At 36.0% G+C, this 17,709-nt stretch overlaps 1 protein-coding gene across 8 annotated transcripts in view; it reads left to right on the top strand.

Annotated features, from left to right (window-relative positions):
* The window catches only part of LMO3 (LIM domain only 3), a 58,085-nt gene that overhangs the window by 1,396 nt on the left and 38,980 nt on the right, over positions 1-17,709 (top strand). Inside the window, exons 1-3 of one of the 8 annotated variants that reach the window (XM_079139715.1) lie at positions 642-794; positions 2,595-2,661; positions 7,899-8,112. In XM_079139715.1, coding sequence (XP_078995841.1) covers positions 7,907-8,112 — 206 coding nt within the window. In that variant the 5' untranslated portion in view covers positions 642-794; positions 2,595-2,661; positions 7,899-7,906. Of the gene's footprint in view, positions 1-641; positions 795-1,854; positions 1,917-1,960; positions 1,984-2,187; positions 2,662-3,772; positions 3,892-7,898; positions 8,113-17,709 lie in introns of those variants that run through there. The other 7 variants (XM_079139717.1, XM_079139716.1, XM_079139718.1 and 4 more) reach the window with 7 other exon arrangements.

Here is a 17,709-nt window from a genome sequence, read left to right as displayed (position 1 = left end):
CCACCTTCTCTCTTGCTCTCTCTCTCCCTTACTTGCCTGGACAAGTGGGGGGGGGGGAATGGTAAAATTGAGAGGAAAAGGAAGATTGGGTGGAAAGCAGAGGTGTGGGGTGTGAGATGCAATTAGAGATCTGGGTGTTTGTCCCTTAAAAAAAAAGGGTGACAAAGTGGTTAATGTCTTTGCAGGTTGGTGTTGATATCAGAAATCTTACTGCCACAGTCCAAATAGAGTACTAATTACTGCGAATGATGTCACCGTAGGCAGAGGAATAATCCCATCATTTAATTAGTTGAATGATTTAAACAAAGATTTGCATAGATGCACTAATCAGTTGCCATGAATTACAGAGCAGCAGTTGCCAGCGAGGGGTAACAGATCATACAGTTGGAGGGAAAAAAAAAATCTCATCTCCTTGAACATAATTAATTTAATTGTCCTCATTAGCTGTACCATTTGTTTTGATTTTATTTCTCCCTTTCCCCACACATACTTCTCCCTCCCTCCCTCTTTTCTTCTTCTCATTGCATTGGCTGAGAGAGAGAGAGAGAGAGAGAGCACCACACACACACACACACACACAAACACACACAGGCACACATTCTGGGGTGTTTTCAGAGTGGCTGGAGCAGAGAGGTGGGGTAGATCAGCCGGGCTCTGTGCGGATGGGTGAGGTGCCTGTGTACCTGCATAGACTGGCCAGGAAAGCCAAACTTAAGAAATCTGCTTATGTACAGAACAAATCAACTGAAGGGGTTCTCATTAATCTGCCGTCTGTGAATTTCGTTATTTTTCAGGTTAGTTCTGAGTTTTGTTGCCTTTGAAAGGGAGAAGAAAGTAAGCTACATAGTATTTTATTATGAGTCTTCAGAACAGAGGGGGTAAAAAATAAGTTATCAATGTTAGGCCAGTATTCTTTATGCAGAGGAGCATAATTGAGCTTAAACATTCACAGGGGTTGCTTTGATTTAAAAAAAAAAAAACAACTAGAACTAAATTAAAACTAATGGTGAATGGTGCAGAGAAGGAAAAAAGTTTTTTGCAGTTCAACAATTGAATCTGTCTTGATTCTTAAAACATTTCAGCCAGTGTCATTCAAATATGCACTATTTTTAAGCTTGACCTTTGACAAGTCTTTGTAAAATCTGGTGAGGGGAACTTTAATAGCTGTCAAAAAAATAACTAAAGTTTGAAAATTTAAGAAAACAGTAAGCTATTTTAAAGTTATCAATGGCTTTTACAGATGTAAAGTTGAGAGGACAGGAGGTTAGGGAGATTGGGACATCTTTCAAGTAAGACAACAACAACAAAAACTGTCAAGGCCTTAAAGCAAGTCTGTAAAAACAGGCTGGTAATTATGAAGAAACTGTGGTTCTTTGACCAAGTTAGTCCTGAAAATGTTTCTCAGCATTCTTGAATGTTTTTCATTCACATATGTAAGTTTTATAGTGTAAGGAATTCAAGTAATTGCAGGAAGTGTGTTTCAGTGGTAGTGATGGGGTTCAGCATTGGCTAATGGGGAATAGTTCACAGTTCGGTTCTTGGGCCACTGGAGGAAGGGAGGAAGGGAGGAAGGGGAGTAGGTGTCACCCACTGGATGGGGCTTGTGTGGTAGACTTGTGGAGCAGGTACTTCAGAGAGTTCCTGAATGAAAGTCAGTGACCGGACTGCTGTAGACACCCCCACCCCAGACATTTATTAAAAGGGAGGGGTATGTGCTTTTTTCCAGGGTATCCTGGTAGCGGTTTGATTGCCTTGCTTTTATTTTAATTTCCATAATTAGTAGCTTCAGAAATGGCTTTAGAGGACAATTTGCTTTAAATGTGGCCAGCTAATCCAAAATGCCCCGCTTATTTTAGGAACCCTACCCTTTTCCTCCGGAGCTTTTTCTCAGGAGTTCTTTTGGACGGGTCCAGGAGGTAGGGTCCTTCCGGAGTCGACTCCTGCAGAGGTCATATTTTGTGTTCGGGGTCGTCCCCAGCGTTTGTGAGTAGCATATGCATGCGGTTGTGCTGACTGCACTCGCAGGCTTGTAAATTTTCACCCTGGGAAATTAGCAACAAAGCCCGATCTGTCTCGTGGCTGCTTTGCACTTTCCGAGGGCGGCTGTACTTGACTGAGCTGCAGAACAGGCACACGAGAGCAGAGCGAGCGAGGGAGCCAGCGAGAGAGGGAGGGAGAGAAGGAAAGAAGAGGGGAGGGGAGGGGGCGAGAGGTAAATAGTCTTAAATCGGAAGGGAGCTGCTTCTCTGTGGTCTTGACAAGCGCTGCCTGGGCTCCGCCGGCTCAGTAATAACTGAGTGACCTTTTCTTTGGCTGTATTATGTCTGGCTGGGAAGGGATTGCATTTTGCTGCTGAGAGCCGGGGCTTCTTCAGCTCGGCTCCTCGCACGCTGCTGGGGTAAGTTGTCTTGAGCCCGGACGGAAAGAGACAGCCTCGGACTGCAGTTGCCTAAAAGGAGAACACCTGTGGCTCAGATGCGGTCAACACCATTACTTGGCGGATCCTTGAGGACCTCATTATTTTAAACTTAAAAAATAGAGATTCCCTCCCCCCCTTTTTTTTCAAACAATGCTTCTTTTTGACCTTTCCCAAGGAGAAGCGCTACAAAGCAGCCACTGTGCTTACTGAACGGCCTCCCCCTGTATCGCTTAATTGAGAAGGTAAGTGCAGCAACTGTGTACACACGCGTCGGCTTATTTGTGGTGTGTGTGTCTGCGGGTGCGCGCGTGCGTGTGCGGATGTGGGTATTTTTTTCTTCCCCAGCCTCTCCTAATGAGGCATAAACTGGAGCTGCAACCCAGCTCCGCACTGCAACTTTCACTCGGGCTGCAGCTCTACTGAGACGGTTTTGTTTAAATCATGTGAGGCTTCATTATTTTTATGATGAGACATGAAATAGATGCAGGCGGAAGATGTTGATGGAAGGAGGGAGAGCGGCTGCGGCGCGGAACGTCTCAAGTACGACTCGAGTGGATAATAGTCAAAGTTCACCATGAACTGCAGCATTTCCACACCCCTGACTCCTGGGGAGAGAGGGACCCGGAGAGTTTGCAATTGGAAAATGTTTGCTCGCAGCTTTTAGGAAGGGGCTCCAGTCCTGGGTGTGTATTCGGACCCCCCACTCCTACTCGCTGAAATTTATATGAACCTCCTATCCCGCAAAAAAAAAAAAAAGAGTTGAAATTACAACCTCTTGGTTCTTGTTGACACTTCTGCCTCTCCCCATGCAGCCATGATAACAAAATATTGTCCCTTTGGGATGAAAAAGTGACTATGTGGGGGGGGGGGGGGGTGCGGAGAGAGGAATTAGGTGAGAAGTGACCGGAGGAGAGAGGTTCAGTGGAAAGAGGTGCCTATGTCCTAATAGGTGGAGATTCAAACTGATGCAGCACATTTTTTACAGGGGCTACTCAGATTGCTGTTATGAAATACAAGTCAGATTTATGATCTTTTTCATATTGAACATGATATGCTATGCTAACGCTGCATGTGACAGTTTAATCAAATCCATTTGTTACCAGGAAGCTAAAAAGGGCCGCTGGGATTTTAGGATTACGGGCAGAGTTAGGGAAGCATGTGGCTTTGTCATTCGCCATCATTTTGCACACAGCCACACTACGAGGGGCTCCGTGTGTGCACCGTGTCTTGTCTGGCCGCCCTCATCCCTTCCCCCACCCCTGCCTCCACTCCGACCCAATCCCAAAGTGGCTTCACAATAGTCAGTCCTGGTCGGTAGTCGGTCCTGGTCCGTGCAGGCTGCGCACCAGTTCCACACTTGAGCCAAATCAAGGAGACTCCCTTCTACTACCTTGGGCTTGGTACTCAATGCGAAACTGCTGCAACTCAGGCACGCCTAAGTCAACTCATGCAGAAAAAGGAGAAAAGTTTTGGTAAGGTTACCATCTATCATAGATGCACTTTGCCGGCGCTCTGCACTCTTGGCTGCTCAAAAGGCTTCCTGCTCTTCCGCTGCTTTTGTGCCTTTCTAAAAGATCCGAAATATTATTGTTGTAACTGCTTTGAAAGACTGCTGCTTAAACCAATTAATCTTGCTAGGTGCAACAAATACTGCTACATTCTTTGCAAACCATCCCTGTGTGGCTGCAAAGACACAACCACAAAAGACTGGAGCATAAACTCCGTAAGGGATTCTTTGTTAGAGTGTATGTATGTTTCTTATTTTTTTTTTTTTTTATTTTGCATGTGAGCTGCATCAAAATTGAACTCAGTCTTGCAAATCTCTTGTTGGCCTTTGCCAAGCACTAGCACTTTGCTGCCATGGTAACTGTAATTAAACTGATAAGAGTGGAAAAATGTCAGTATCTCTGAGCCTTGCAGCTGCATTGGAGAAAAAGGGAATCAAATTGGTTCCCAGCTCCATTGCTCAAAAAGGGGAGGGGGGTGGAAGGAGAGGGAGGGGGGTTGGGAGTTGAAGGGGCAGAACAGAGTTAAGCAGCTCCAGTGCCAGAGATCTGGGGACATCTATTTGCATTGTTGTCCCTTAGGGGGCTGCAGCCTGTAGGGATGCTCTGGGCCAGTGAACAGAGAGAAACAAGCTTTTAGGCCCAATCCAGTTTTCCAATCAGGAGTGGGGAGGTGGGGGAGAGGATGAAGATGGGCAGGAAGAGAGAAAATCTTTTGTTTGGTACCTCTTGGCAATTGAATGACCATGTTGGCCAAATTCTTTTAATCGGTGCCACTACTCCCAGCTGCAGAACCTGCATTCCCATTTTAGCATCTTTTGGAGGCACCTCATCTCTTCCAACCCCCTTTATGCATCCCCTCTTCCTGTGCCTTTTCCAAAACTGTCCTCTGTAAATCTTCTGACAGGGACAAAATGTTTTCCATTCACTCTATGCAGTTAGTCCAAAAATATAAAAGACTGTGTCTAAGTGCTGCAAATCTTTTATTATTATTATTATTATTATTATTATTATTATTTTTAAACCCCTGTGTGTTGTGGAGTTGTGGTTACTTTGTTGTGTTAACTACTGAAGCTGAGACTGTGCGGATGAATGGCACAGAACAAGGGAACATAATGGAGGCAATCAACCGTTAGGCCGCCTCACAATGCAATCCAGGCAATTAAAAGCTCACCAGAGTTTAAATGAAATGGTTCTACTTATTTCTGCACACCACACTGCACAGGCTATTATTTATGTCTTTTTTTAATTATGATTTCCCTTAAACTGTCAAATAACTCAGAATGGCAGGGTCTCAGAGGCAATAAGAATTTCCCTCAGAACAATTTACATGCCAATCTAAAACTAGTTATGAGTCCTGATGTGCTATGAGCAACTTGTGAAATGTTTCTCAGCTGCGAACACAGAACTCTACCCAGACATTTTCTTCTGGATGATGAGGGAAGGCCACTGACTGTTTCATGCTTTTTAGATACATGGCAACGTGGTGACTACAAAATAGTTCCTTTTCTACAATTGTTGACTTGTTTGGAATGGAAAAGATTCTGTTTTCTAGAGAAATGTGATGATGTCCCCTAAAAGAAGGTAGGGGACGGAGTGCAAATTATCAAACTTCTATTATGCCCAAGGCCAGATAGAATGTAAGAGTTTCAAATATTAATTGGCCTCTGAGTGCTAAATTAAAATGTCAACACAACAAAAACATTTTGTGAAGACAAGAAGGGTAGTGTTACTTGTGCCAAATGTTGGTACCCCCTGTCTTGGTTGCAAAGCATTTTGAATAAAGATAGCTAACTGTCTACACTTGATGATAATAACACAACTATGGGAAATAATACAGCTTAGCTACTACTGGGGAATATTTTTTTTTTCTTTTAGCCTTGTTATTTTAAAAATAATAGCCTTTTAAGTTAGATAATTAGAATGACTCCTCTCAATATATTTCTGCATGTTTTTAATAACAAAATCCAGAATGTCATTTGGTAAATCAAAATTTTCCCCTCCCCTTAGGTATGTGGCTAAAAGGCACTTGCACTGTAATTAATGGGATTCATTCCTTGTGGAACCTTGCTAGAAGAGGATAACTAGTTCTGATCAAAGAAACTTCATTTGTTAGAAGTTCTAGAGAGTGAGATTTAGCAGAACTATCAAGGGTTATGATTAATCTACACTAGGGCCTTAGCTCCTTCAAAGAAAAAGAACAGAAAGCAGGCTATAGGGATACCACCTGCTCTTCTGTACAAATCCAGCTGCTAGTCTGCAGCTTGGATGACCCCAGCTATGCATATCATGCAGAAAGAGCAGCCACCCTGCTTTCTTTCTTGCCATTCCCTCCTCCACCAGTTCATCAGACAGGTTATTTTCTAAAGAAAGCTCAATATCTTAATGTTACTGTGGGCACTTTAGTACTTGTACCTAGAAAAGTTACTCAGCTGTAGAGATACCTTGATGTCTCTTTATCAGTGTGATTTTTTTTTTTTTTTTTTTTTTTTTTTTTTTTTTTAAAGCAAGGCTAAAGAGGTAACAGGAGTGAAGCCTTCATTGGAAGGTATTTGATGAAATGAGGGTTTTGCTATTTTGGAGAAGACAAATTCAGAGAAAATGCAGAAAATGATAGGTTGTCATTCTTTTCCTTGAAACTTTTTAAAATGCATGCATATTTGGTCTTTTGTATCCTCCTACATCCAACTTTGAAACTTCATGCCTAGGAGAGATAGCAAAATAGAACAGAGGGATCTCTGGATTGTACGAAGGCCCCTGGGGCCCAAGTTCACCTTTAACTCTTGTTCTGCATTGAGGGAGTCCCTTAACATCACTGGGGCTTTGCATGACAATTTGTAAAATGAGGGAATTTGAACTGATGATGTCTGCAGCATTTTACAGTGCTTTTAAAAATGAGTTATGTGATGCAGATGAAGCTTTGAATAGTTGTGCTAGCTTTTTTAAGGCTGAGTGTTGGACACCTAGGAAATAAGAAGAAACTCAAAGGTGAACATTCATTCACTGAAAAAATTTCAGTCAGTCAAGTTGTAAAACATAACCCAGATAGATTCCTTGTTTATGATGGAGATACAGCTTTAAAATATATAAAGGTCCCTATATCTACATAGTATATGTATAACTTCTACGTATATTTATGTATGGGTGTAAAATTTTATATATATTTGGGTTTTTCCTTCTATTGTTTCTCTCTTCATCTACACAATAAATAAGTGCATGCTTAGTAACAAGTTAAATGATCCTATACTTAAGTTTTATATAAAAGTGAATAGTATATACTTGAGTAATGAGCCATTAATAAAGGCACTGACCAATGACTGTGGGTATAAATATATCTTGTGATTTTAACACAGTGAATACTTTGAATATCAAGGACACAGAATGAAGTATTTGGATGCAAAATAAAGCAATAAAGGTTTGGTGAGCTTTTCGGGTGGCTGTGCTATATACTTTTAACTCTAAACATCTGCACTGCTAAGTAAGCTTCATATAATCCCACACGGGGTGCACTTTTCTTCCACCACCAACCATATATTAAGTGAAATTTTTAACCATTAAGCAAAATTCATTTTTGACTCCTGTAGACTGTGTATGGATTCATTTGTTAAATAGCTTTCTTTTCAGATTGTTAGCCATTTATGCACGTTTTCTTCCTAGAGGAACAGCTCTGTGTGAAGAATGATTTAATGTTATTTAACTTCACATATATAATGTCAACTTCCCATGTACAACATGAATTCATTATTATTACCACTTTATATGTATGACTTCATCAATCTTTTAATGAGGATTTTATAAAGTTTGAGACATTTTACTTCCAAAATTCAGTTAGATTTCAGTATGTCCCTAAAAGAGAAAATCTAATGCTTCTAGGAAAAGGCAGTATTAAATATTCAACTTGTTTGAGGTCTTTTGACATCTTTGTATTCTGTCTTGTCGTCTCAGCTCTTTCTTTTTGTTTTGTCTTCCTTTAGGTATACAAATGCTCTCAGTTCAGCCAGACACCAAGCCGAAAGGTTGTGCTGGCTGCAACCGAAAGATCAAGGACCGGTATCTTCTAAAGGCACTGGACAAATACTGGCATGAGGACTGCCTGAAGTGCGCCTGCTGCGACTGTCGATTGGGAGAGGTGGGCTCCACCCTGTACACTAAAGCTAATCTTATCCTTTGTCGCAGAGACTACCTGAGGTAGGAATTGTCCTTGCACCCCAGTGATGACTGGATGCCTTTTAAAAATACGTTTGTAAGTGTAGTTTTTGTTTGTTTGTTTCGTTTCCTTACTACGAGTACATGTTCCTGAAATATGTTGACCTGTCAGCCTTCAAAATATTGCCTGGTGTGTTACACAAATCACTGCTTAAGGAATCGCCAGCAAAACATATCTACTGTGTTTCAATTTGGCTTACTCATATTTAGGAATCAGTTATTTCACTATTTTTATATTGAAACTGCCAGTTAATGTCAAGGGTGTATTCTGTAGAAATCAGCATGCAAAATTTTATTTGTTAGGGCATAGGAGACAAGGTAGGTTTTATACAAGACAAAGAAATGGGTTTGTCGCTTAGCTAAACATTTTAACTTTGTTTTTTGAAAAGTTCAACTTTAGTTGGACTGGCTATGCTTTTTGTTTCATATTTGTCAGAGGAAGTCAGTGGTTTTTATTGGTGTATTTATTTTGTGGTTTTGAAAACTTCCCCTAAGTGTGAATACGTTTCCCCCAGGACATTCAAAATGGTCATCAAAAAGATGTCAGTGAGCATTGAACAGCCTCAGACTTGCCTGTGCCTTTACAGAGAATACAGAATAAAGACCATCATTATGGGGAAATGATAGGTACACTCCAAATTGTGCATATCTGAACAGTTTGAAGACAATGCAGGTGTTCCTGCCTAGGAGGCCATGGAGTCAGCTGAACTTGTTTCCCAGCATTTAGTACTCAACACAGAAATTCTACTGAAGAGACATTATTTTGCTTTTCAGGGAACTTTGTGACTTGATTCAGCTGCAAATTACTTATATTAATAAAGTAGGATCTATCAAATTAGAGAAATGATATATGGCATCATTTGGGTTTTCACATTTGATACAATTAATCATTTTTCTAGTCTGACATTAAGCTATTTATTTTGAATTTTTTCTCCTATGACACAAAATTTATCAATCAGCAGTAACTCCTTAACCATCTTGGTCATTCTGGGAGGTATTTTCTAGGGAATCAGATCCTTCTTAGTCCATAATTCAGTTATTTAAAGTCAGATTCAATCTCTCTATATAAAAATACATCTTTTGATTAATGGTAGTTACAAGAGGGTGAATCCAGTGCTGTTTATCAGATTCTATTCTTCCCCTCTCTCAGCACTGCCTCACCTGACAGCCTTCTGACTAATTATGGCCACTTGTTCCTACTCCCCTGTGTTCCAAATGCACAAAATGCTTGCAAGGTGCCAACAATGGGAAATGACTCCCCCCAGCCAGGATTTCCCTCATTATGGTGGCACAACTAATCAGTTAACTTATAACGTGAATTCTTTTAGAACTCTCCAGTCTTTGAACTTTCTCTTTGAAATAAAAATTTCTCCTCTCCTCATTGCGAATTAGAGCCTCGTTTCCACACAAAGCATTTGTATTTGCTTTTCATGATTTAACACTGCTTTCCAGTTTTGCTTTATCTGTACTAACCAACAGTCACAGCTTTTTGACTCCTTTTGACTTTTACATTTGCTTACAATTTCAATATCTCAAGTGGATTTATGTTGCATTTCCAAACAAGGGGGTTTATACAGTTTAAGTAAGATTAAACTGTTTTAATACTCAAAAAAAGACAAAAATTAAGGAAACTTCAAAGAAAGTTGCTTGAAATATCTGAATTTTTTAAATCAAAATATAAATTTGCCAGTGAAATATTTGCATTGTAAGTGAAACAGCTTCCTGGTTATTGATATAATAGCAAGCAGAGAAAAATAACCTTAGATTTTTTTGCTTTATTTTCCCTTATGGCAGTAAAAATTAGGATGTTATGCTGGTCTTTGGTTTTAAGTGTTTTGTTGAAGGAATTTATCAAAATAGTCTTCATATCAGAAATTCTTACCTATTTCTAAAAGAGTATGTGTTGGGTTTGTGGTATAATGTTGGTTAATTTCTGATGTGCTCCAACTTTTAATGCTAGTTAACTTATTATATAAATATTTTATCCTCCTTCAAATGTAAACTCTCATTCTGGTAGCCAATATTTTCATTTTTCAGAGTACAATTTCCTTTTAAATTGGTCATTACCATGTTAATGACAGTTGTTATGTTACCAACCTTTAGGTTATGCTAACATTTCAAACTAAGTTGCTAACAGCAAGCTTTCCCCTTATTTTAAACTGAAGTCTTGCTGTTTACAATGTGATTTCTTTAGCAACTTCATCAACACTTACAAATTGTAGAAGTGAGATGGAGAATTGACGTGGGAATAAAGCCCTGTGTGATATGTTACAGATTATGCCACAGATGTGGTATTTAACTTTGTGAAGAAACCATGTGTGTTGTTGAAGTTATATAGATGTTTAGTAGCATGTGTCTCTGATTGACAAATTAAAATAATCTGATCATATGAGTTAAATCAACAAACTCATCAAATTTATTGAAAAATCAATTTTTTTGATAATGTATATTCATTCAAAAATGTTTCTTACATGCCTGCTGTGTGAGAGGAATAATTTTAAACAATGTGTGAAATTAAGGAAAAAGGAGGGTACATCATTTATTAATGATATTAAAAGGGTTATAGTCACTGTTAACTATCAACTTATTTTTGTTTTAGAAAATATGAATAAAGTGATGTATAATCAAGGTTTTAGGATTAAGACTCTGTGGCAACTAATAGTTTAATTATATATAACCTGTCATATGATCAGTGAATAGGTAGTATTCTGTGTCTATCTTTCTGAACTGCAAAATTAATGTTTCCCTCCGTGTTCAGTCTATTTTCTTTTCATATTTTGTACATATAATGTTCAACCATTTAAATTCTATAAAACGTTGCCTTGTTTTGCTTTGGTTTTGGCCTCAGGATATTTCTTTGAAGCACCAAACAGGTCAAGAAGAACTTGCAGATTTGTGTTTCTCAGTCTGTATCACTAGGCACTTAAGTAAGAATATGGAAAATGATTTTCAAAAATTACCTATATTGATAACTTATTGGTTATTGGCATTTTCATGGGATAGATAATTTTTCATATCTAGAGAAAAGTAAACAATTTTTACCAATGGCATTTAACTCTTAATAAACTTCCTAATTAAAAAAAAAAAAAAAAACTTGTTCTTTTGTACAATGAGTCTTGAAGACCTGTGTTTTATTTTGTATGGGTGACAATAAAGACAGGCTTATACAAGCTTTTGTATAATAATTTGAGATATTAAATAATGTAAAAATATAAGAATTTTAAAAGTAAGATATTTTCTCAAGCATTATAGAACCCATTGTGGTAAATTTGATTATTTTGAGTGCTTTTTTTTTTTTTTTCTCTCTCCTTTTTGGCACAATTAGCAACAATTGGAAAAGAAAATTATTCTATAGTCTGTGCACAAAGTGACTTGCTCACTTTTCATAACTGGTCTTGCATAACACCTTTAAGACAAAATTTACCCATTTACAGTACTGTTTTCCTCCTTCTAAAACTCATCAGATAGAGGAAGAGAATTGACTTAAGAACTTCCTCTCCCAATAGGCTTTCTGACTGAACTATGAAGTCATTCTGCCAGATAATATTTTATATGTCAAGACTCAGAAATATCTATGCTAAAAATGTATACCCCATTTATAACTGATTTTGTTTTTAAAGGTGACTTTATGACAAATTAGATCAAAGCATTTTCATACCTTTAATGAGAGCCTAAAACTGATAGTATATAAAGTAGACAAACATTATTAAGTAAAATTAGCAAAATTTAGTAATTTATGTTTGAGACTCTAGTCACTGTTAACTATTTTGTTTTGGAAAATATGAATACATAGTCAATCAGAGTTTTAGAATTAAGACTTTGTGGCAATTATTAATCAGACAGAACTAGGAGAAGCATCCAAATACCTTACTTTTCAATCTGGAGGCAATAAAAGGATATCAGAACTTACCACTCAAGGTTTTGGACAATTTTTGCTCTCTTTTTTGTTTAAGCCTGCAACTTCTTGTGGTATATTTTAAGCATTAAGTTGATAGAAGCTGTATCTTGTATCCCTATGAATGGTATCTTGCCAGAGAGTTTATTCAAAGCTGTTTGCTCTGGTATATGCCATGAAAGCTGCTTATAGCTCTTCCTATATGAGAAGCTGTAAAATGTCTTATATAAAATTTAATGCAATTTGCTATTTTTATATGTGAGCATGATTTGTTTAAAATGAAACTACTAGGAAAGAGTGATGCTTCATGTTCCACCATAGTTGCCAATTAACTAAAATGATTTGAAGCTTGCTCTGCTGAGAACAAATTTTATATGCTTTAATATAATAATATAACAACTGTAAAAGAGAAAATTAAAATAAAATGCTACATAGAGCATAAATTAAGCTATAACTTTATTTTATGCTGATCAAACCTGGTGCTTCTAAATTTTTATGTAAGGTTAAATTTATATTAGTGCATATTTATACCCTTAAATGTAAATTTGAATATGTTGTTAATATTGTCTCATCTGGAATTTCACAGCACCATTTCTTTTTAAATATTGAATGTAGTATTTATTCATATTCCTTCCTTGTCATCTTTCAGATGTTAGATATTTAGAAACATTTTCTCTGGAAAGTAGGCCATTATTATTATTTGAAACATCACTTTTATTGTTTTAAATCCTAAAAACTTAAGCTTTTATGTGGAATGAAATTCCTTATAAATAAACTTTTTCTCTACAGGCTTCATTTGAGCTTTTTCAATGTTTTACTGCAGTCATAATTTTTATCACATTTAAACGTCTCAGTTAATCTTAGAATATGAAATTTTTTGACTTATCAATGTATTGAATGCCATGGTCTATTAAAAATACTCTGTTATTTTCCTCACAAAGTATCTTGCCTTATTTATAACTTTGTAAAAAGTTGTAATTTTAAGTCCACTCTTCCCTTTATGAAGGAAAGCATTATTGAATTCCTTTTCACATATTTCAGACTATGTTCTATTCATGGAATAGTACAAATCAGGACTGATGATTTTGTTTCATGCAATACTTTAGAGGAGTGCTACTCATTCTGGGAAAAAACTGTTGGGTTCACACCAGACTTCCTAAGTGGCAACCACCCTGCAACAGTTTCTGTTAAAAATATTTAATTTATACATAGATTTTTTCATTTGCAAATTTAAAATATGCATCCATTTTCAGTGAATGAGTATTTATATATACAAGATAATTATTTTAGTTTTGTGACTTTTTAGTTTGTTTTACAGAATGATGATATTTTCCTGGAAAATACAACCCTCCAAAATATTAAAAAATCCTTCCCACTGTTTCTGTATCTCTATAGGTTTTTAAAAATCCTTTTATAAAACATGGATTACTTTAGTCAGGAATAGTTTTTACACATAAGATGGGTAAGTTAGGCATACCTGACTTAGCAAAAAACATATTCTGTTTCTACAAATGTGTTTAGGATTAAATGCATCTGGAAGAACTACATTTGAAAATTGCTAAAAGTGCTTATTTTGCACTTTATAAATACATAGAATTCTGGGAAAGAATCTCTATTTTTGGTTGGTCTTAGAATATATCACAGTAAGCCAGCACTTCATTTATAAATTCACCATTAACTTCCATTAAGTGACTAATAAATTTTAATGCTGTGTTTTCATTGCACAAACATAATTTATTAAGGAATCACATTTTAAAAATATGCTGAAAGTAGTAATTTTGTACATGGTTTGGATGAATATATACATTGTAGAAATGTATTATGTGGTTTAGTTTTCCAGCTCGCATAAAAATTATATATCCTGAAAGAATTGCGCCAACCAAAATGACTATTGTATTTTCCTTCTATTATACTGTAAAACATCAGTCTTATTTTCATATTTTGTTTGAAAATATTTTTCCAGTTCCTATGAGAATGTGTTGTTATTCAAAATTATATACTGTGCCTTCATCCCATCTTCCAAAACGATTAGTAACATTTCTCACTTCCATCAATAAATGTTAAAATACATGAAGAATAAATGCTGAATGGAACTTTAAGAAGAAAAGGAAAAATACAAATAGAAATACTTTGTTCAGTCATCTGATATTTCTATAAAATAGCATTCGCATTAACCATGTTTCTTTAGAAAAACATTTTCCTTTTTTTTTTTAAATGTTTTAGTTTCATAGTTTGGTAAGCTTTGAAACCTGTAAAATGCAGATATTTGAGGCCAGCTAATTTCTTAATATTATAAATGATAGCACTTATATATTGTTACAGGGTCTTCACCATTCTAACATGAAAGACAAGTTTTGTAAAATTAAGGAATATCTAAATTTATTCCCATTTGATTTTTATCATCTAATTCTGTTTTTGTCAGTTCCCATGGAGTTTCATACTGTCTGTTCTATCTGCTTCTACCATGGAAAGATCCTTGTTGTGATGAATAACTATATATTTCCCTTTTCAAGGCATTTACAAGAAATGTATTTTGAAGTAAAAGTTTGTACTGTGAAGCAAGAGATGTGGCATTTGGACTTTTATTTCTTAGTTTGAAATGATTTCTTTGCTTTCTGCCTCTTTATTATCAGCATTAAAGATAACTTCTCTCTGAAGGAATTAGGATTTAAGTGTATCCTTGTATTAATCAAAACATATCTGCTGTATCCACAGACTACATCAGTCACTTATATATTTACTGGTGCCATTTTTTTATTTCTTTTCTATATTATCAAAACTTCTAGATAAACCTTTTTCTTCTCAACAATTTTTTTTTTAGTTCTGTAAAAAGTTCTAAATCTTCTTGCTGAATTCCTTTGCGCATAATGTTAGCTTTTTATCATGTAAAAATGTCTAGCTGTGGGCTTTACAAGTTTAAAATAAAATCACACTTGAGATAAATAATCATCTTGGAATAGTCAGATTCCTGATTTGAAGTTGGAAAATTAACATTAAGTTTCATGTATTAAGTTTGACTCTAATCAGCATGTGTTGTTATGATTCAATTTAATATTGAAAATTCACCAACTGGGCTACTGGGAAAATAAAAGACTCTTAGAAATTCAAAGATTACTGACAGATGAGTATACCAAAGCCATATTTAAGTAAAATTGTTATTACTAATGCAGTAAAGCATTGTCCACATTAAACCTATTCTATTAATAAAAACAAAATCACTTTTAGCAAATGTTAATATCAAATATGACAAAGACAAATGGAAGGAAGTTAATTTCAGATATCACTATTCTTTTTTTTTCTAAAACTTTAGAATAGTGCCATGTTTTTTATTATCATAGCTCTAATGGAAATGCATGTTTACCTGTTTTTAAAATTTAAAAAAAATATATATTTTGAAACTCTGAAATGATGTCCTTTGATATACTGCTCAAATATCACAGAAAACATTTGGTTGAGGACTTATATGCTTTAAAACACCTTGTGAAACCAAGCACATGGCTTATTTTGTGTATATCAACTGCTTAATAAAGATATCTTTTGACCAATTGCTACATGCAAAGACAGGTAACTTGAGAAGACTAGTACCTGTTCCTCTGCTTATGGGAGTCGGAGTAGAAGTGAACGGAAAAAGGAACCAGCTTCAACCACTCAATATGAGTCTTAGTATCTGTGGGCCAGTTTACTTGAATTTAACAAGTGACTACTTCAACTACAGTTTAAACATAATTTTAAACTTGTAAGGATTGCATGTAAATATTCCACTGAGGATCATTCACACTTTGAAAAATACAAAGAAATTAGGATATTGAATTGACTTAAAACTCACAAACTGTATTTTCTGTGACCATTTCTAGGGAAAAAATGTGGAAAGTTTCTGAACTTAAAGAATCCTTTCTTTCCACAGAGAGTTCTTGCTGAGAGGGTAGTCCTGGAGTTTACATCATAATGACATACTCTGTTCTTCTTTAACAGGTTAATGAGGCAACCATTTGGTCACTTAGTAAATTTGAGTACCAATATTCCATTCTGTAAATAATGGTTGTAGAATATTGTATTCCTACTTGATTTTACATAACATTAATTTAAAAAATAAACATTGGCATTTTACTATGTAAAGATTAAGGTATTCAATATTTGGGACAAACTTAAGAGAAAGTTTGAGGTTTTTTACAGTTGATATATATACATATATATATACACACACATACATATATATATACATATATACATATATGTATAGTCAACACATTAACTAACTTATCAAAACATATAAAGAGTTTCACTCTAGTCATGGCCTATGGAACCAGTGTAGAAATGAGAGGAGGTATGATCAGGAGAGATTAAAATTTCTTTTGAAGAAGAGAGATTATAAATAATAGGTAAAAATTGGATTCTGTGAAAGTTCTTCTGTAAACCACTAGTCTTAACTATAAAAGCTGAGCTTCATAGCTATATTTTAGGTGCAGACTAAGATAGAATTAGCTCAGAAATAGTTGTACAGTTCAATCTCTTAGCACAGACAAGGGTAAATTATAAACAGAGGTACAGTTGATGCTTCTTGTAAACACTTAGCATTCCTGACCCCATTTTTTTCATTCAACAAATGTCATTATTCTAAGATACTGAATAAGGCCCTGGAATACAGCACCAAACAAAACACAAAAATTTCTCCCCACCTGTAGTTAGGGGAAGTAGGTAATTAGCAAAATAATGATAGAGTACCCGGGAAACAGTAATAACTATTTTAGGGGTAAATGTAGAAGTATAAGAAGTTTGCTATATTACCCTATTTGTGTGTGTGTGAGAGAGAGAGAGGAAAGATGGGGATTTCAGTACTACATAGGGTATGCACAGCTGCCTCATTTGAGATGGCAACATGAGCAAAGACCTGAAGAAGTGAAGGAGTTAGGCATGGGCACGTACATTTAGAGCACAAGGAGCAGCCAAGACGAACGAAGGTCCCGAAATAAGAGTTTTTCTAATATGTTGGAGGAACACTGAAGATGCTAGTGTAGCTGGGGTAAGAGCAAAATTTCAAGGATTACGAATAGCCACAATGAGGGCCTGTGGTATTCCTGTCACCATTACAACCAAAAATTCCCCCATACATTTCCAAATATCCCTTAGGAAGGTGGTAATGGTTTTGATAACCACTGCAAAGTTTATTCAACTAGGTTGTTATGGAATCAATTCCATTTGGGATTATAGAGGTCATGTATTGAATTGAATGGGATTATTTTTCATTCATTATTTACTGTTTTTTTTTTTTTAATTCCCTTGTTCTCATTGATAAACCTCTGTGTTTAAGTAATAGTTGTAAAACATCAATCTGAAAATAGACCTCAGGATTCAGTCATTTGATTGTCCATTGCTAGTCAATGGATTATGGTATAATTGTATGTTTGCATTTTAAGTCAACACATCTGTGTAACCACTAATGTGGTTAATGGATCATTTACATTATATTATTTAACGTAAAATGCAAGGAAATGCCTATACTAATGACTGAGGCTACCAACACAGCATTCTGAAAGTTAACCCCTTAACCAATGATGTTGATAAATTCATTCCAGACCACAATGTAATTGATATCTTTTGAATACTTTGGTAATAACTTCAGAGATTTGGATTTTTCAAAGACTGTCACTTTTCAACTTTTGAAGTCAGTTGTATTAACGCTGAGG

This window comes from Sciurus vulgaris (genome assembly GCF_902686455.1).
Source record: "Sciurus vulgaris genome assembly, chromosome: 5".
Lineage (NCBI taxonomy): Eukaryota > Metazoa > Chordata > Mammalia > Rodentia > Sciuridae > Sciurus > Sciurus vulgaris.
The sequence above is the reverse complement of the archived record's forward strand: the minus strand, read 5'-3'. Positions and strand labels throughout refer to the sequence as shown.